We start from the raw sequence: 21,324 nt of genomic DNA, 5'->3' as shown, positions 1-21,324 counted from the left end.
GTAGTTTTTTACCCTTACTCCCTAACCCCCTGAAGGCCGTTGTATAATTCGCACCCTTACTAAGACACACTGGGGGAAGCATTTCAATAAATCGAATCGAATTAATCGAATCACATTGAATTTTAATGTGAATCGTCTCGAATCGAATCGTTCTGAATTTGCAAAAATCGTTCTTGAATCGAAGACCTATGAATTGTGAATCAAATCAATTCGCTGTCTACCCAAAGATTTCACAGCCCTACTTAAAACTTATCTTTGATCACCAAAATGACATTTTTAAACATTTTTTTCCCTTAAAAAAAAAAAATCATGCCTTAAAATAGCTTGAATGTAACTTTACACCCTTGCCTCATGTAGTATACGCAGTTCTATGAATAGGCAAATTAGCCCCGCCTCAACTCACACCAGCTCAGAGATCCACTCGTTGACGTTGATGTGATTGGTTAGGTAGTTTGTGGCGTCAGAAACACCAGCGATTTCAAACTGCATCTTTGGTTCACTGCAGTTTTAAGGAGAAAATACTCAGCAATGGTGCTGACTTATGAATTTGCACATGGCTTGTCTTAAAGCATATTAAAAATACCACAAATGCATATAAAAAAAAACATTAAAAACTTGATTTTCACCACAGGGGGACTTTAAATATTGAATATATAAATAAATAAAAATATGTTACATAATGAATATATAAAAAAAAAAAAAAAAAAAAAATATATATATATATATATATATATATTACTTACTTATTTAATCTATATATAATTAAATGTAAAAAAAAAATATTATATATATTGAATAAATAAAAATAAATGATATATTAAATATAATATATTTTAAATCAAATTTAAAAAAAAACAAAAAAACTTGTTGCATAGTTTCTGGGTCAGGAATGAGCAGGTCTCACTGTGAAGTTTCCTGTACAGTCATAATAAACGCTTAGTCAGCAGTACTCGTTGTCTATAAATGCTTAAATGAGGATTTCCCAACTTGCAATCACTCTCACGGTTAGTGGAACATCTGGAAGATAATCCAAATAAAGCTTGTTTCCGTATTAAACTGCTTTACGGTGGCTTATCTCTGTGGGGAGGGCCTTCCTCGCTTACAGATTGTATCGTTTTCCAACTGCGATGATAAAGAGCTCCGTTACTGGGGTAGACTGGTGGAGAATGGTGTTAGAGAGATGCCAAAACTCACATCGCTCCCTCCCTTGGGTGGACTTTCTGATAAAAGGCCTTTTTCAGGCCTCTCCACAGTCCCATGATCAATGGTAAGGGAGTGATGTAGTGAGCAGCATCCATAATAAGCCATTGGAGTCAGCACCGGATATCACCGACACGCAGTGCGTTTAATTTTAACCAACACGGCCAAGCGTATGAGTCTTGGAACAACATCCAGAGAGAAACAATAAACCATGAGCCATCAGGAATCATTGGTATTTCAGCCCAGACCACAACCACGCTGGACTGCATGGAAAAGAATAAGCCCGGGGCAATGAGCATTCCTTTAACTACGCTTTCTTCAAATTGCTTCTATTTCCAGGGGGTTATAAATTACAATTTATAGGACAGAGCATCGGTTAACAATCCGTGAGGCTTTTTACAACAAACTAAGTCATGACTGTATGGAGTTTGATTCGGATTCGGTGTATAGGGTTGCTAAATACACATTCTGTCATTAATACTCAATTCGTGGCCAAATGAAAATGCTTGTATGGCGTGCTGCTGGTTAAACCCCCTGAGAGCCTTTAGAGATATATATTGCTGAGAGAAACCACAGCTTTAGATACTGAGAACGGTATGATCCGGCAGTCTCAACTAAATCCAGCCTGCAGTAAAAACAGCTGAGCTGATACATGAGAGGCCGTGGGATGTGGAGTGGAAGGAAAAAGAGGGGAATTCTCCTTGTATTGCCGTACAGAGAGGCCTTTCTCCGGGCTGGGGTCATAGCCAATCAGAGCTGTTTCACCAAGGCCCTGTGCTGAGTGGGCCTGACCATGCAGCACATGCAAAATGTTAATGTCTATAAAGTGGGCTTTCAATGGAGCTCTCTGTTGCTTTTTATCTTTGGCATTGCGAGCCGGCAGACCAAACTGAATATAGAAGTAGGATTGTGGTGGGGGGAGCAATTTTTTTTTTTTTAAAAACAATTTTTTCCACATACACTACTGTTGAAAAGTTTAGAGTAATAAATATTTTTTTTAAGACTATACAGCAAAAACACATTAAATTGATGAAAAGTGACTGTAAAAACATTTAAAATGTTCAAAAAATATATTTCAAATAAATGCTGTTCATCATGGTTTCCACAAAAATATCAAGCAGCTCAACTGTTTTCAAAACGGATAATATGAAGAATGTTTCTTGAGCACCAAATCAGCATATTAGAATGATTTCTGAAGGATCATGTGACACTAAAGACTGGAGTAATTGATGTTGAAAATTCAGCTTTATAAATTATATATTAAAATATATTAAACTAGAAAACAGTTTTTTAAATAACTGACCCCATACTTTCTAATCTTTAAGGGTTTGTGAGTTCCTGGCTTATTTATTGGCAGTATAGAATTTTTATTCATTTTTGTTTAATTGACTAAACATTACTAAAGGGCCAAATTAAGACTTTAAATATTAAATATACTTTAGACATTATACAATACTTATTTTGCATCAAACAAATCTTAATCCATGATGTTGCCTTTGCTCACTTCCTGTTTTATAATGTTGAGAAAGAGGGTCGACAGCATGGGAGGGGTCTTACTGCAGCAGACCATTGCAAGACCACTTTCTCATGACATCGATGAAAGGTCCATCCTGACAGGAAGTATCTCAACTCTAATGAGCCTGAGCCAGGGTTGCACAGCTCATCTAGTCTGCCCCATTCTGCTCTATTCCCTTCCTCTGGAGACTTCCTGTCTAATTGTGACTATGGTGAGTGAAAAACCAGGTGGCATGGACATCGAGAGCATTATGTCACATGTTAATTAACAAACTAGAAAATTGGGTACCAAATTACAAAAAAAAAAAAAATCCAGCATTAGAGTATTCTTTGAACTTTGGATTTAGAGGAAACTTTGCTATTGGTGTTAAAGTACCCAGTCACCCTACATACTCTAATTGAAAGCATTGCTACATCCAAGTCATGGCAGGCCTGTACCGAATCAATGCAGGACAAATGTAATCGGTTGAAACATAGCTTGATGTTATGTAATATATAATTGTTAAAACAAAAATCCATGGAATTGAACATTCCTATAGAATGACCTCAAGTGTAAAGATGAAATATGCTGTTCTGGCCCCACCTCTTTTCAATCTGCTTTCTCCGGAGACCCAGTCAGGAAGTGTCATGTTTGTTCCAAAGCAAATTCCAAAAATACCAAGAATGGAACTTTAGGGAGGAGGAAACATTTCCAAGCCCTTCATAGAAACAAGGAATGCAGTTCACTTAATGACCCCCTTAAAGGGACAATTCACCCAAAATAAAATCATTTACTCACCCTCATCAATCCAAATCTATATGCAAATCTCTCATCTGAGGCACAAAAAAGGAATAATTCTTAAGAATGTTGGGAAACAAACAATTTTGGACCCCATTGACTTCAATTTTATGGACAAAAAAAAACATTTCTCAGAATATCTTTTTAGTGATGTCAAAATTAGCGTGTTAACGTATGCGATTAATTTTTTCAGTTTAACATATTCAAATTTTTTAACACAACCAACGCAGCATCTGTTTTTTTTAGCATTTAGCTAGTGTTACATTATATGATCACTCTCTTATTCACGCAAATGCTTTTAAACGGCAGACTTTTTTTGAAAATAGGTTCATTTTCCAACTCCCCTAGAGTTAAACAGTTGAGTTTTACCGTTTTCGAATCCATTCAGGCGATCTCCGGGTCTGGCGGTACCACTTTTAGCATAGTTTAGCATAGTTCATTGAATCTGATTAGACCGTTAGCATCTCGCTCAAAAATGACCAAAGAGTTTCCATATTTTTCCTATTTAAAACTTGACTCTTCTGTAGTTACATCGTGTACTAAGACCGACGGAAAATGAAAAGTTGCGATTTTCTAGGCTGATATGGCTAGGAACTATACTCTCATTCCGGCATAATAATCAAGGAACTTTGCTGCCGTACCATGGGTGCAGCAGGCGCAATGATATTACGCAATGATATTACGCAGCACCTGTGACCCCCTGTGTGCCTTGCAACCATGGAGACATTTGTGAGAGACGTTGCGTAATATCATTGCGCCTGCTGCACCCATGGTACGGCAGCAAAGTTCCTTGATTATTACACCGGAATATCAGATTCAATGAACTACGCTAAGCTATGCTAAAAGTGGTATCGCCAGACCCAGAGATCAGCTGAATGAATTCGAAAACGATAAAACTCAACTGTTTAACTCTAGGGGAGTTGGAAAATGAGCCTATTTTCAAAAAAAGTGGCGTGTTCCTAAAGTCACAGCAGCCTAATAAACCAGTTGATGTGATGTCTCAATGTTGATCAAAGAAGATAACAGAAAATTGTAGTTTTAATAAGTATAAGTATTAGTCTATATTTAATTTATAATTTATGCAGTGAAGAATGTAACGTGTTTGATAACTATTCATTTTATGTATATTTTCTGCATATAGGCCACAGGTAAATATGAGATTATAAAGGGTTTATGTGAAGATTGTTTTAAGTTCACTTAAATTAAAAGTTATTTTTTTAAAGCCTAATAAATGTTGAAATTGATAGCTTTTAGTAATGTTGAATATCTATAATTAATGTTTTAAAAAAATCAGTTTCATAGGGACATCAGTACCAGTGATTCATTCATAGAACGATATCAATAAACAAATATTTAAAATATACTGTCTAAGTTGTTTCTACATTTATTTGGAGAGTAACTGAAATTATTACAATATAAAAATATTAAAAACCCTAATGTTTTTAATGACGATTAACCGTGATTAATTACAGAAAAATGTGTGATAAATTAGGTTTTTTTGGCGATTTTTTTTTTTTGTGTGATTTACAGCACTACTTTTATGTTACACAGAAAAAAGAAATTCATATAGGTTTGGGTGAATGATCCCTTTAACATCATATTAACAGCTTTTCAACAGTAATATTTCAACATTAAAACTGCATCTAATGGCCTCTTTAAATATGATGGTGTGGTGGTAACTGATGGTGTGGTATCCCTGCAATCTATAACAAACAACTGTACATTGGTAATCAAGGTCTTTTACCTCAAGAATAGAATCGAGCAAGACACGTAGAAGGACTGTAAAGGCAACACGTCATCTTATTCACATGGGAAGAATGGCCATTTAAATCACTTAAAAGCTTATCTCAAATGACGTGACAGGCACAGTACGTAGAAACTGGCTCTTTATCCCAGTTCCTGTGCTAGGGCTTCCTGAACACGCTCAATTACTTCCCTCATATCACACTCCTGCCTGGCACACCCAGCATTATGACACATGGCACTCTGCCCTAAAGGTCAGCAGTCAAATTATAACAGGATTACTGTTGGGGAGTAACTAACTGAAATGTGACAAAATGCTACATTGCCTTTTTCTGCCACACTGTATTATGCACGCAGCTTTACAGTTGAGAGACCCAATGCAAACATGTTCCTCTTAAAACATGTGTAGCTTTGGGATAGCATTTGTGGAAATCGGTTCATGTTAATGGTCCCTTTAATAAAAAACAATTCTGTGAATATTCAGTGAATATTCAGTTAAATTCTGCTGGATCATCACCATATTTTTAGCTAATTTATAAACTGGTTCATAGTTTTATTAGTTGCATTACTATTAGTTTTCAGTTGATACGATAGGACTAACAATGAACAGCATTTTTTACCCAATCTAGGTTTATTTATAAATATAATATTGTTTATTATTAAATATTCATTAACATTCATGTTAATTTAAAAATGTATTTTTATTAATAATATTCAAATTTACTATTATTATTATTATTATTATTATTATTATTAATTTTATTATTGTAGTTGTTGAATTAACATTAATGTAGATTAATAAATGCAGTAAAAAAAAAAGAAAAAAAAAAATGTTCATTGTTAGTTCATCATACCTCAAGTGTGTGGTTTTGGAGAGGAGGTAATAAAATGTTGCTGAGGTCCAGAGAAAACGAATGTTTAACTTCAGAGATCAGAAATGTTGAAAAGATTGAGATAAAATGAGAGCCAATCAAATCAGAATAGCTTCCTGAACAGAGCTTATGGTCTTGTGGAGTAAAATAATACTGTAAGGGCCAAGAGCTACAGTGCCTGTACACTCTGAGGAGGGGTATCAATCATGAGGTGTATGTGTGCCTTTAATATCAGCATAAAATACATTACAAAATGGCTAGTTCTGTCTCTAAAATCAAGCGTTTGGACACATTCAAAGCCAAAAAAAATAACAAAAAATTGCCAATACATGCTATACATGCACCTGTGACTGCACACTGAATTCACCAAACTACGTTTCGCAATTGTAAACACGGTTCTTGCAGAAAAGCCAACTGTGATTAGTAGTAAAAAACACTATTATACACAGCCTCTCATGGCTTATTGCTGTAGTCGAACCTTCAACATTGAATGCATCCGGTAATGATGATTATTGATTTTTTCCCCACAGCACATCCATTAAAAAGAATCCAGAGCACATACATGAACAGTTTGTTCTCTCAAAGCAGTATGCTAACATCAAACATACATATGTTTCCGCAATGTACATGCAATAAAAATGTATGTGCAAAAACGTACAATGAAAGACGAACTTTAAATCTTCTGAATTGAGTTCGCACAATATAAAAGTCATATCCATAAAGTGGTAACTATCGTTGGTCAAGGGCCAGTACAGAGTTGAAGATTTTCCGCCTCTAGGATTTCTGTGGTTGTTATTTTACATACACTTGCATACACATATGAAAAACCTAGCTTGGTAAAATTGCTCACAGACTGTTCAGAAGCAATGCCAAGGCAACAGAAGTACCAGAACCCACAGGCAGTGAAAGAGAGAGAAAAAGAAACAGAGAGGGAGGTCATACAGGGAAGGTTTCAGCTGAGAAGCAATTTCTCAAGTTAAAATGGATGTTACCAAATGATAGAGAGGGGAAAAATAGCCAAACTCACTTAATTTATCACAGAGGACTCCATTCAAGCACACACTCCAAATCTAAATCATTCTTCTGTTAAAGTGTCCATTTTTAGCACTTGGTAAGTGATGCAGGTGTATGTCATGGTTATGAGATTCAGAATTGAATTGAGAATGAATTTTAAATTCCAATTCAATCTGAAGTGAATTTGAATTGAATACCAAGCAAGATTGTACTGGAATTCAAAATTAAATGTAAGGAAGAACAACTAAAATATAATGAACCGAAATTCATTGTTAAAGGTCCAGTGTGTAATATAGTGTAATATTATATTGCATTTCTGTCAATAGATCCTCCTAAATATGTTTTCAGTGGTGTTTACCTTACTAATGAACCATTATGTTTTTATTACCATAGAATAAGCCATTTCTATCCACATACACCGCGGGTCCTCTTAAATGGAAGTCGCCATTTTGCGCCATGTTTCTACAGTAGCCCTAAATGGACAAACTGCTCTACAGAACGCGTTTGCTTGACTGGCTACTCTCTGCTGTCTTAGACGACAACTTTTTTCCTGTGTCGGCCACTGTAGCTTCTCTATATGCTTCGAAAGGGAGGGGTGAGCGGTGGACTGAGCAGTTGGTTGACAATTCGCAACCTTACCGCTAGATGCCATTAAAATTTACACACTGAACCTTTAAAGGGTTAATTCACCCAAAAATGACATTTCTCACCCTCAGGTCATTCCACACCCATAAGACCTTCGTTCTTCTTCAGATTTCAAATTGCCAAAGTCACGTGATTTCAGTAAACGAGGCTTCGTTATGTCATAAGCATTTTGAAATTTCAATGGTTCACATGACTTCGGCAGTTTGATACACGCTCCAAACCACTGATTCGAAACAAAAGATTCGTAAAGCTTTGAAGTTTCATGAAGCAGTGTTGTCAAAGGAGGCCTCACTGAGCCATCGGATTTTATCAAAAATATCTTAATTTGTGTTCTGAAGAAGAACGAAGGTCTTACGGGTGTGGAACGACATGAGGGTGAGTAATTAATGACAGAATTTTCATTTTGAGGTGAACTAACCCTTTAACTAGAAAAGTTACGTTTTTCCATGACATACAGCCTGATCGAACAGATGGACTGATGGATGGGCCAACAGACAGACAGAATGATACAGACAGAAAGACAGACAGACAGAATGATAGACAGAAGGAAAGAGACAGATAGACAGAATGATAGAAAGATAGACAAATAGATACAGTGATAGTCAGAAAGAATGATAGACAGAACAATAGAGAGATAGAGACAAACAGGCAAGAGTCTGGTTAAACTGGATTGTGGGCGGTTAGTGTGCTGAAATATGGCAACCGAAAGTGCCAAAATAGTTTAGTGAACAGTTTTTAGTAGAAAACTATCATTCACTGACATCTCTTCCACTTAAAGCTTTACTCTAATGGGAGAAGAAGGGAAGTACAGCAGTGTGGTGCAGAATGTCCCTGGGGTACTGTGGAGCAGTCCTGCGGCAGAGATGGAGCCAGTATGGCCCTGTCTACAGAGTGAAGAAAACTACAGTAAAAATCACAATGTGCTAGGCATTGTGGCTGGTGATTACGAAAACATACTGCAAACCTGACATTTAGGATTGTTTATATATTGTGATGAGAAGCACTGTGATTAGCAAATTACAACTTATTTCAACATTGTTAGAAGTGTGTATGCAGGAAAGACTTGTATACGAGACTAGTATGTTAATGAAAGCATATTTGTGGTCTTGATGCAGCCTCTACAGTGTACTGATAATGATGGACCTCTAAGGTTTGTTAACTGCAAAGTCATGCTTTCACATTGCCTGTAAAACAGCATGATGGCACACTGAGGCTGGGTGTCAGAATGTCTGCATCAATCTGTGCGTTTATGTGGTTCTGGGGGCATCTGGTGCACAGCTGTAACTCTTCTGAAGACAGGGTTGTGGAGTGCAACCTTGCTGGAGGTGAGTCAGGCATTATGAGCTGCCACCCATGACGATGCCTCTACAGTCACTTCACTGCGGCAGAGTCAGCAAGAGCCTTTAGTGCTGAAGACGCTGAAATACCTGTACTAATGGCAGACCTATTTACCTCAAAGACATTTTTCTGAAAATGTTACTGCCATAAAAAAATATTTTGACTCATCTCGTGTCAAGGTTACTGTGAGGCACTTACAATGGAAGTAAATGGATGGAGGATTTTTAGAGGATTTAGAAGCAGAAATGTGAAGCATATACTTTTATTGTTTTGTTAAAACGTTGTATTATACATATAATAAAATAAAACAAGTATTAAATGAAAACAAATGAGAATTAGAAGTGTTTTCTTGGCAACTAACTGAAATACTTAAGTTAAAGTACTAACATTACTCATATTACTATAACTAAAATAAAAATTAATTGGTAAATTGAAATAAATAATAATTAAATGACAAAAGCACATAATTACTAAAACGTAAAGTAAAATTAAAATAAACTTAAATTATAAAAATAACAGCCAACTTAAAATATGAATAAATACAAAAAAAATTTAATAAAAGCCCATACAAAACATGAATAAATATTTAATACAGCATATAAAACAATAAAATAACACTGGTTAAATACGAATAACATTTACATCTAATGGCTATATTATTGAAACAGTGAATCATTTAACATTTACTGATTTGCCCCATTCGCTTCCATTGCAGGTTCCTCAAAGTAACCCAGATTTTTTTTTTTTTTTTTTTTTTTTTTTTAATAAATATAAGGAGGGAAGTGGAAAAATTGTTGTTGTTGTTATTGTTGTTGATCAAGATTATACCACAAATGCTGTCACTTGTGTTTAACTGTTCTGATTTCAAAATACAGTCAAACCAAAAATTATTCAGACATTTTTGATATTTTTTTATATATTTTTACTAGTAGGTGCAGAACACTATAGTTCATGTAAGTGAGGATAGCAAAATTTTGACATATTATACCCAAAAATTCTTCATACAGTGGACTACCAGTAAAATTGATAAAAATTTGGAACCAAAAATTATTCAGACACTTTGACCAGTGTTATCTGACATAATTAAGATTATTTTTTTCTAACTCAGTTTAACTCTGAGATCTTGTTATATTGTATTACCATAAACTATAATGAATAAACTGTTATAATGAATGAAATGTTCAAGGTGTCTGAATAAATTTTGGTTTGACTGTATATCAAATGATACTAACCTAATATCAAATCACAAAAGATGTTGCCTCATTTCACTCCCTAGTTTTGTTATTTACGGTGGGACAGCCCTAAAAAAAAAATGTGACTCCTTAGGAAGTACACTAACTACTCAATTAGAGAGCTGACTAAGACAGACCCTATGTGTTGGACTTAGATGTCCAACACTCAATAACCAGAAAAATGTGGTTCCAGGCCTAGTTTTGTCTTGGCCGAGACAATCTAAGACAGAGAGCAGCCAGTGTGCTGAAAATAGATGGTTTTACCTGTTTGTTTCAGCAGGGTCTGTAGTACTGTCTCTATTCTGGCTTCCTCACAGCCATCTCAGGACATCCTGACTACTCTGGTCAGTGCCTAGAAGAATAGAGGACTTCCTGTAGGTTTGCTGTGTTCTCTTCTAAGGAATAGGGAAAAGCGGGAATAACACCATTCTTCAGGCACTCCAAAGACATTCCTGCAATGAAGGGGAAGTTCCTCTTTGTGAAGTTCCTATTCTGCCAAACTCAATTACAAAAGGACGTCAAAAATATTTCCAACAATCAAAACAGCATGCGTATATAATTAGTAATCAAATTACCGAACAAGAACAAAGAAAAGTCTGTTATAAAATGGAAAAAAAATACTGTATACTTAAACCGAAGGAGACAATCATCTATATAAATATCACTGAGACTTAGGGATGGACTTTTGACTTGGGTCAACAGCCACCAAGCAAACAGTAAAAATCTAGTTTTCACTATCAAAGCAGTACCTAGGTCACCAAACTTTGTCCTGAAAACAGCTAAATCGAAGACTCAAAAACAGCAAAACTGAGCCATAAGATATAGAAAGTAAAAGGTCAATCAAGACAACTTTCAACGAAGCAGCAGGGCCCAGCTGTGCTTGAATTCATGACATATGCCTGCTGGAGGAGACCGTCATGAACTCCCTCCGCTTGGCTTTTGTTTGCACTAGGACATGATCGTTTTACGGCTCTTCTTTATTTGGATTGATGATAAAGCTGTTGCTATTTGTTTTCTGAGACAATGGAACCGAGAATGGCTCCCGCTGCTCAGTGAGGCCCACAAATCAGTACAGCACTCCAGACATCACACAGGCAAACACAGATCCTCCACAGACACGTGCTAAAAAACACGACTACCTGAGACCACATTCACACCAGAACAAAGGTCCAGCTCTTCACTTCCTGTTTGTCAAATATTCTGTTCCACACTTACTTTTATAATAGGGATGCATTCAAAAATAGATAAACTTTAGGAAACATGTTTTAAGACTCCCTTGTTCCATTTACTTGTGCTCCATCTAGCTGTGTTCCCCAATCTTTCCCTAAACATTGAGGCAAACTGCTGTCTGACAAATCAAACTGCAAAACAGCAAAAGAAATCATAACTTAATCAAATCACAAAATTAAAAATGAAGCACCCTTATGGCACTTTTGCATATAATGGTTACTGATTTTGAGCATGTTGAGTATTGTTTTGCATTTAAAAAAAGTCAAATGCAAATTAGTGGATAACAGTTATGGATTTGTCAATGGCCAGCAGTGATATGGAATACTAGGGTGGCCAATATAGTTTTATTTATAAAACGGTTAGTTCCTAACGGTTTGATTCTGATTGGTCAATAGCGGTGTTTTATTCAGGATAAAACACGGATATGACCGCTTCACCCAACGGTTCTGTATATCACTACACAACACCCTTAGCAACCACTCTTAGCAACGTAAACTGTATATTCTCAATTGATATTGTTCATTGAAGCTTACTGTATTATGTAGAAGAGTATTGTGAGAAAGAGATTGAGTGAGCGAGTTTATTACCTGCAATAAGGTACGAGAGGCTGCGCTGTATCGTAAATAAGCCACGGCTGAAGGGGTCGCAGGCACTCCGCTTCGCGTCATGCCTAACAACGCCCTTCAGCCGTGACTTATTCATGATACAGCGCAGCCTCTCGTACCTTATTGCTTACATACGTAATTCAATAATCGCACAGAATCAACACAAAAGTCCAGAGAAGTCTCTTCTGAAGACTTGGATTAAACCGCTCAATTTGTATGGATTTCTTTTACAATCTCTTTATGAATGTTTTAAAATGCCAAATGTTTTGGTTACCTTAGTCTGGCATAGCCAGATCTTCAGACTGATGGCAGAAGGTCTGGACTCTATCGCAGCTTTCATTGGCCAAGGACCGCCCAAGAGGACTGACATGTAACGTAACCAATCACAGTTTGTTTTGTTACGCGTCATGTTTAGGGCTGAGAAAATGTAAAGTCGATGTCCCTACAATAACAGAATTATTCATTCAAGAGCGATGTGCAAGTTTACTGCAACAATGGAGTCGCGAACTTCACATACTTTTGAAAATTCAGCGTTTAGTTGATCGTGGTAAGGGCTCATTCTCACAATTGTAAACACGGCGGCATTCTTCGTCCACAAGGGGGTTTGGCGTCACAGCATTTGTTTCCAGGCGGACAATTAAAGAACGCGACACACACGTCTCCCGGACATCCTGTACAATACAACCAACCAGATGATGACTTCGAAAATCCTGAAGTGTTTCCAGTTAAGTGTGCCATATGCATCAGAAGTTCAGCCAACTGAGACTATGGTTACCTGCACTTTCAATTGAGGGACAGAAATTGCTCAGGTTTCGTTAAAAATATTGTAATTTACGTTACAAAGATAAACGAACGTCTTGTTGGTTTGGAACAACATGAGGGTGAGTAAATGGTTTTTGGGTGAACTATCCCTTTCACATTTACGCAGTTCACAAAAATAAATTAAAATTATATATATAAAAAAAAAAATTTAAAAACAGACATACTATTCATTGACAATGACAAGAGTCAGTATAATTTGGAAGTGATAAAGTGAATTGAAGAAGAACACTTCTGTTATTCGTGAACGTGGTTATCAGCCGATAATCTCAAAATGGCCTGATATGTCACTATCACTAATTGAAATATTGTGTTTTAATAAACAATCACTGCTGTTACTTCCACATACTAGAGCACTTACTGCCCATCTTTAATTTAAAAAAAGCTCCACAACAAAAGAAGCCCAAAATGAATACTCTCAGAGGACATATTTGATGTTCCAGACAATGCCTGTAGCACAGCTTGCCAAAAGACAGAACAGATTATGATCGCCGTCCGAGAGAGAGCGATAGACAGGGGGGCGAGAGTCAGGGTGACAGAGGCTGCATAGAGTACTCCCATTGACCTGAGGCCATGTAATGAACCACATTGAGTACAACGGGAGGCTGACTAAGAACTATGCAGCAAAGCAAGCCCCTCTTGTTTGTTGGTAAAACCCAAAATAGCACAGCAGGCCCACTCTGGTATGAGACGGAGGTGCTCGCCAATGACCAATTTGCAGAAGCACATGATGAACCGTTCTAACTGTTACGAGATGGTCTGTCACCAAATGGGCAAAATCACTCAAACCTTTAAGCTAAACAAATCTTAGATTTCCTGAAAGTGCTTAATTTATGATGCTGCCACAAAGTTAAAACTATTCCATAGGAAAAACCATTAGGGATTCCTTCACAAACATGTGGTTGCATAAACAGACAGGGCTGATGATCACTTTATTTTTCTAAGCCCATTACAGCAGTATAGTACCATTAGCCTGATGTTAGTGCTTGAGTTAAGATTTATTGTAGACACAAATGCTGAAGCTGAGAGGCAGCTTTCCTTACTCTAGGCTATACAGATCATTTACCATCATGTAAATGTAGTAATGATAAAGATGATGAGAAAGATGAGCAAGAGTTCTGTCTTTGTGCTGTCAGCCACCTGTAGGTCAATTCGGCCTGAAGGAGTACAGCTGCTCTTCACCTGCTCTAGGCCAAGACTGACTACAAAGAAACCAGGGTCTGTACAAAAACAAGTACAAAAACACTTAGGACTGCTTTTAATACTTTTTATTCCTCAACCCAAATGTATCTGTGGCTAATGCATTACAAAAGTCTAGGCCTGGGATTCATGACTTTTTTCTCAGGCAAACTATAGTTTTTTTCTGTAAATACAACAGAGTTTTTTCATTTAGAGGTGTTTTGATTTAAAACTGCAGTCCATAACTTTTTTGGTTAAAAATTGTCCAAAATCAATTTGAGCAAGTACATAACCAGCCAGTGTTCAAAACCATCTCCTTACCTTAGCCCGATTCACAACGGTAAGCTTGTAATAATGTTTTCTAATTCGAGTGGTACTGGTAGGTTTCCACGGGAAATTCGAGCATGCCGCTGTTCGTCTTTGCGTCATTACGTCACGTCTGTTTACATAAAGAATGAGTCCCAGCTAGTAGGCTATATCGCATGTGAGGATGCTGCAGGTGGCGGATCATTTATAGCCTTTTCTCACACAGAACAAGATTTGTTACTTGTTCAGATGGTCTTTTTTTTTTCCTCGGTGAAAATTCTTATTTTGGTCATACTTCCAAGACTACAATCTGTGATTCCGAAGTAAAGTATCCATCGGTGCGGTGACTGACAGTCACACATTATCCTCAAAACATTAGCTTCATCTGAGCTGAGCCAATGCACCACCCATGTAAAGTTGATAATTCCACAAACAACTGCAATTGCAGGTTTCAAACAGAGATGGCGACAAAGAGGCAAATCTTACAGACTGCAGCTTTATAATTGCTATTTCTTAGCCGAAAGAATAGAAGTTTGAGAACGTGTTAGAACGTACTGACATAAGAAGTCTGCTGTAAAAAAGTTTGAAACAATCATAAAGTTATGAAGGAACTAACGCAATTACTTAGCGCACCATTTAGTTTACATTAAAAATTGTGATTATTAGAAATGTCATCAAATTGGGTGCTGAAATAAAAGAAAAACATGCTAACAGCTGTGTAAATGGTAACAATACAGATAAAAGAAAACCATTACATGTGTAAATAGCAGATCTGTTTACTGGAAAACTGGTTTAGCGAGTATTATGTGAGAAAATGGCTAATAATATCACATACAAATTGTAACACTAAAGTTTTAATAAATGTAAAGCAATTTCACATTTAATTAAAGTAATAATTTAATTTAAGTTAATAATTATTTTTAGCACAGTCTCATAAACCCACAGCAGTTTTCTAATGAACCCCTCGAGGAAACCATTTGGGAAAAACTTGTTTTAGGCTAATGACAAATATAGTAGTTGCAAAGGGACCATTTAAATTCTTAATTGTTAGCAAACAGCAAACTAAAGGGAATAATTATTAAACGGCCAACACCTTTTTTTCCTACACAAACACCATTTAATGATTCAAATACACTCTGATTCACTGTTTCAAAACTCACTTGTGTGTCACACCTCTCTGAGGTTTCACAGATGGCTCAACATTCAGCTTCAGAATACCTTTTTACAAATTACCAAGGGCTCCTAACTGCATGTTACAGAGCAAAAGAGTATGTTAACTGAATGTACTTTGTTTTCCAAACAAGTAAACAACATTGCTAAATTCTAGGAATCCAATGAGTGTAGTTATCAAGGAGTCTTACATAACATAGGAAGAAGCTTTGTGAGTCGTCTCAGCATCAATATGTGCAACTTGGCACAACAGCATCAGATTGGATCCAGACCAGTAGTGGCACACATGCTGGTTAATAAAGACACAACCTCCTCCCATCCTAAAGAAAATAAAACATTCACGCAAAAGTGCCATTCTTATCTGTTATCCAACAAGGACACAACAGATAAGTTTCAATGGTTTCCCTCTGTCAAGGGGAAAAAAAAATGAAAAAGCTTTTCCACCCATTCATCACACTCATCTCACACAAAAAAGTGTGTCTGACCAGCCTCTTTCTCTTTTACTATCAACAGCAAGTGCAATTTATAGTTGCATACCAAAACTAAACTGTAAACTGTAGCATGTGAAATTTCCATGGGGAAAATTCTGAATTTACTGTCACACTGTGTCCAACTATTGCACAACAAACTGTGAAGAAAAACACAAACAAAACAATTTCAAAGCCTGTCATTAAAGTCATCACTTGTGGAAAGCTGGAGGAAGAAAAAATTCTGTTAGACACATTGTGACAGATGTTCATCCTGGAAAGGAATCCGCTTCCTGTTGCACAAGAACATGTTCATCTTAAATGATGTGCTTGTACTCTTGAGAAAAGCCAATTGGCTCTACATGTGTAAGAGCTGGGCAGGCTTGTGGGGAGTTGCCTGGAAAGCCTGTGATCATGAACGAGAGAGGAAAAGAGAGACAAAGTATGGACTTACGTCAAATGCTTCCCGCCGCAGCCCTTCGGTGTTCCTCAGCCAGCATCGGCTCAGCTCGCTTAACTCCAGAATGGGCTGAACTTTAAGGCGAACCGTGTCGCCTGACTGCCGAATCATCTCCACGATCTCATCCCTGCTCTTGTTCTCCACATTTCGCCCATTGATCTCCACCAGCCTGTCACCGGGAACCAAACCAAGAGCCAGGTCCTTGGTGCCAGCACCTGGCTCCGCAAAGTGGACTACTCTGCGATATACCGTCCCATCCGTGCCGCGATCCAACATGGTGGTGCGCCGCAAGGAGAACCCAAAATCTCCAGTGTTCCGCCTCTGGAGAACCAGCTCCCGAACTTCGGGCGTCTGCGGTGGCACGACAGCAGGCAAGCGGAGGTCCGCAGGAAACGTCTTATCCACAATCTCAGGAATCTGCACCTTTTTCCCAGTAGGAGGCTGCTGCTGCTGCTGCTGCTGCTGCTGATGTTGTAGACTTGGCTTTCGTTGGGGGTCAAACATCTTGGTTTCTACCTGTGGCGAAGGGGCAGCAGAGTTCTGCCCAGACGGTGTGGAACCCTCGGACGGACTTTCATCTTTATTCCTCTGAGAAAACGAGAAGCGCTTCATTATGGAACCCATTTGTGAGTTTTGCATGGCGAGGGAGCCAAACCTAGCTGCCCGCTCCTTGACAGAGCTCCGATGGCCATCTTGACCATAATCGCCCTTCAGATCATCACTGGAGCTGGCCGCGCTGAGCTGATCTGCATCCAGGACCATGCTGCTGCGGTTACTGAGGCCATCCGACTCAATGTCAGTCAGGTTGAGCTCAGTGCTGCTGGCAACTTTAATAGGGATCGGGTTTGAGATCTCCAACTTGTTCTTGGAGTCCCGCTTGGAGCTCCGGTTGAGGTTGAAGAATCCCCGCCTCATGCTCATCTCATCGAGGCTTCGGAGCTCAGCTGCAGACATCCGTTCCCTCCGATCTCTCTTGTCCTTTTTCTCCTTCCTAACTCCATCCTTCTCCTTGTCTTTTTTGATCAAGTTGAACATATTGTCCCCAAAAGTAATCTACGTTCCACTACAGAAGCACCAATGTTTTCAAAAGTAAAAGATTTTTCCATACAGAGACGGAGTGGCTTCTGTACATCCAGAATGGATTAATTATGGCTCCCTGGAGAGAGAGAGAAATGTCATAGCATTAACAATTGCATCATTTTCATGTTTCTTTGCACAATGAAAATATTTTAGATTCCAGTCATGTCATAATTTCCAACTGAACATCCTGCATTACAACATGCAATCACTTTGTGAAAAGGTAAAGATGTACTTGAAATCACTGACTGGCCTTTACTCAAGAAAGAAACATCTGCACCATAATATGGCATGATAATATTCAACGGAACAGCAAATTTGACTGGTTTTAGTGTAAGGAAGACACTGTATCATTATTCCACTATAAGAATGTGAAACAAACAGGGTTTAAGGCTTTGGGGAAGTGCTATGAAAGCCACGGGCCTCCAACATTATTTTCCCACCAGCAGGAGACTTCATCATCCAAACAAGATCCCTTAACAAGGGGCCAAATTCTTCCCTATAATACAGGAAGGCAATTCAGGCAATTCTTCCCCATAAAAGGTTTGATACAGGCTTAATGCAATACTAAATTATACTACCTACTCTACTAATTCTACTATTTATAATTTGAGTTCAACAATAATACATAAATGCAACAAATACTAGTAAACCCTAGCTAGTATAAACAATAAAGACATTTAGTATGATGATAATTATGAATAAAAATGCATTATCATAAACATACATGGACATGGTAATCATAACCAAGATAAAGACCTATTGCTTGAGCCTGAAAGCACTCAAGATGTCAGACTTCTCAATGCATTAGTTAAAAGAGTATTCTCATTTTCATTTGCATCACCATCAGTCTCTTTACAGCACAGAATAATAGCTTGAATTTTTTTACCCTCATGGGGGTTTTTGAATATGCTCAGCATGTTTGAACAAGCATATAAAAGTTAAAGTCTCTTAAAAAAAATGTACTAATGTAACCAGTTTCCTCCCAAATCCAACTGTTTTAATGGGTATTTGACATAACATATGAATCAGTGACTCCAGTGTCCTGCAGTGCATGATACTTCATATACATAAACGTTTTCTCATTTATTTATGATCAATATACATGCAGTTTTTATGGCCTCAAAATAATAGAGAAAGTATGTGTTTACATGCATTACCTGACAGAAGTTCATAATCTGAGAATAGTTTCTCGTGTCTGAGAATGTATTAACTGACTAACATTAGTTTGTTAGCTTTTCATTAACAGTTCAATGATTAATTGCATTACTGTTGTTAATAAACATATGCACTTGACCACTGACATGAAAGGAAAGTGAGGGCGACTCACTGTCCTCCTTCACACCTAATGCTACAATATAATTAAGCGTTCTTTTACAACGTAGCCTATAAACCTGGGGTTTGCTAAATGTATCATTGACGCATTAAAGGCCAGGAAGATAAAATCCAGGCGAGAGTCATATAAAAGGGAAACACGTTAGGACACGAAACCTTATAAAAAATTGCCCGGTCAGTCAACCGAATCGGCGAGAGACACGTCAATCATCAGCTGCATGAAAGCCAAACGCTAACGTTCAAGATCAGCCTCTAATCCTTTAAATTAGCTGGACACGGACTGAAACTATTGAACACAGACCGCCAGAGTATACATATTTTAGCGTGAAACTACCAAACCTCTAAACCCGCAAAGTAGCTAATGAACAGTGAATGTAACAATCCTCCGACTACAGTTAGCAGGTCAGTTAGCATGAGTAAGTGGCTGATAAGGGTCCTTTCTTCGCCTCTATATCCAGCAGCGGACTGCTGTTGATCCCATGCTCACATCCCTGACATGGGATTTTACCTCCTGAAAATAACTGGATGTTATCTTGTTTACAGAGTTAAAACATAAATAGATACATAAATAAATGTCCGCTGAACTCACCGTTGTGAGATATCCAGGTTTTTGGTAGGGAACGGTATTGTTTCTGTCCGTTCTATCCTCTAGATGGGCGCAGCTGAACGTGAGCAGGCGAGCACTGTTGTAAATATATAGTGATAAAGGCGGTAGGTTGGCCTCATGCTGCTTATTGTTCAGTGAGAAGAAACGGCGACATCTGCTGGCTGCGTTAAGAACTGCAGCTGCAGAAATAAATCGATGACAGACCCGTTCAATGGAATAATAATCTATTGTCTCTTTTTGCTTTTGGTGGTCGTCAGTTGCTACTGTAAAATCATTTCAGAACAGCTCTAGAGACATATAAAACTGACACTGAAGGGTCTCAGTTAGATCACAGCCTTGTTATGGGTCAGGGTTATTATTGTTAACTAAAAACGTTTTTTATAAAATATCAAAATTAGATGGAAAAAAAATTAAACTAAATGAAAATTAGAAATGTTGCCTTCCAATTATATATATATATATATATATATATATATATATATATATATATATATATATATATATATATATATATATATATATATATATATATATATAAAAACCTAAATAGTAATATTTAAAAACAAAACAATAAAAATGACAGACACATAACAAAAATACTCAAATTAAAATAAAAACTGAAAATATAAAAATAATAGTTAATTAACAAAATTGTGTTTTTTTTTTAGTTTTTTCTTTTTCTTTTTTTTTTTTTTTTTTCTTTTTTTTGGTTTTGTTTTTTTGCTTAAGAAATTATAAGTTACTAAATATCACATCACTATATATAGCAAAACCCCGAAAACCCCTGCTGGGATACATACATGTCACTACTATGCGGCACAAAGGAATACATAATCCACATTATATGATGGAAATATATAATCTACATTATATAGTTTGAAATCTATTCAGATAAATATCATTTAGACTAACGGCGTGCATCAACAACAGATTTCAAGGGATTTTCTTATGCTACTGCAAAATGGATTTTACCAGTAGTGGACAGTAGGTGGTGCCCACGAGCAAAGTTGGCTAACTCGCAAGGGAAGGAACATCCACAATGAATCTCCTTCTATTCTATTCTCTTCTACTCTTTAAAATATTTATATTAATGCAAAACAATAGCTAAATATTTTGTCATTGACTATTGAGCCTTTTGTTTTCTGACCTGCGGTATGATGACGTACGTACCTTAATCGCGAAAACGTGTTAAACAACAATTTATCAGAAAATTATTTTTGTTTACTTGCTTTCTTGTATACCTTCAAATATACCTTTCTGCTTTTTTGTTTACTTGCTTTCTATTAAATAGAGCTATTTATATTTGCAGAAGTATTAGGGCAGGGATTCTTTTTTTTTAGGCAGCCGAACCCTAAGACCTTTGACCTGAAATATTTACGTGAAATAGGCTACCCGCTCACATGAAGACCTTTCATGTTTTTGGTAAGTGTTTTATTTTGATTGTTAATGGCTTTTATTTTAAAATGTATTAATTTTTTATCATTTGACATTTTTTATGAACTTGAAAATAGGTCAATTTTCCTAGAAAAGAACGATTGTACATTTTAAATGTGTATATCTGCTAAAGGTTCATTTTGTTCACTGACAAATTAACATACAAATGGCTAATAGAAGACACAAAAATGTGATTACTCTTGAGAAATTTCCGTTGTCCTCCAAGCGGCCGTTATTTTGAACTACAGTCAAATGCGCGTTCACTGAGTTCTAGTGGAGCTCTAGCTCTACGTCATTG

The 21,324-nt window shown here is 37.0% G+C and overlaps 1 protein-coding gene across 4 annotated transcripts in view; it reads right to left on the bottom strand.

Moving 5' to 3' along the window:
• The window catches only part of myo18ab (myosin XVIIIA b), a 113,256-nt gene extending 93,531 nt beyond the window's left edge, over positions 1 to 19,725 (bottom strand). For 3 of the 4 annotated variants that reach the window (XM_051861271.1, XM_051861272.1, XM_051861278.1), the window contains exons 1-2: positions 19,575 to 19,725; positions 16,568 to 17,729 (exon numbers count right to left, since the gene is read on the bottom strand). In XM_051861271.1, the coding sequence (XP_051717231.1) occupies positions 16,568 to 17,608 (1,041 nt within the window). In that variant the 5' untranslated portion in view covers positions 17,609 to 17,729; positions 19,575 to 19,725. Of the gene's footprint in view, positions 1 to 16,567; positions 17,730 to 19,574 lie in introns of those variants that run through there. The other variant, XM_051861261.1, reaches the window with a different exon arrangement.
• Between the last annotated feature and the right edge of the window lie 1,599 nt (positions 19,726 to 21,324).

Source organism: Ctenopharyngodon idella, chromosome 15, assembly GCF_019924925.1.
Source record: "Ctenopharyngodon idella isolate HZGC_01 chromosome 15, HZGC01, whole genome shotgun sequence".
NCBI classification, from domain to species: domain Eukaryota; kingdom Metazoa; phylum Chordata; class Actinopteri; order Cypriniformes; family Xenocyprididae; genus Ctenopharyngodon; species Ctenopharyngodon idella.
Note: the sequence above shows the minus strand (reverse complement) of the source record. Positions and strands in the feature narration are given on the sequence as shown.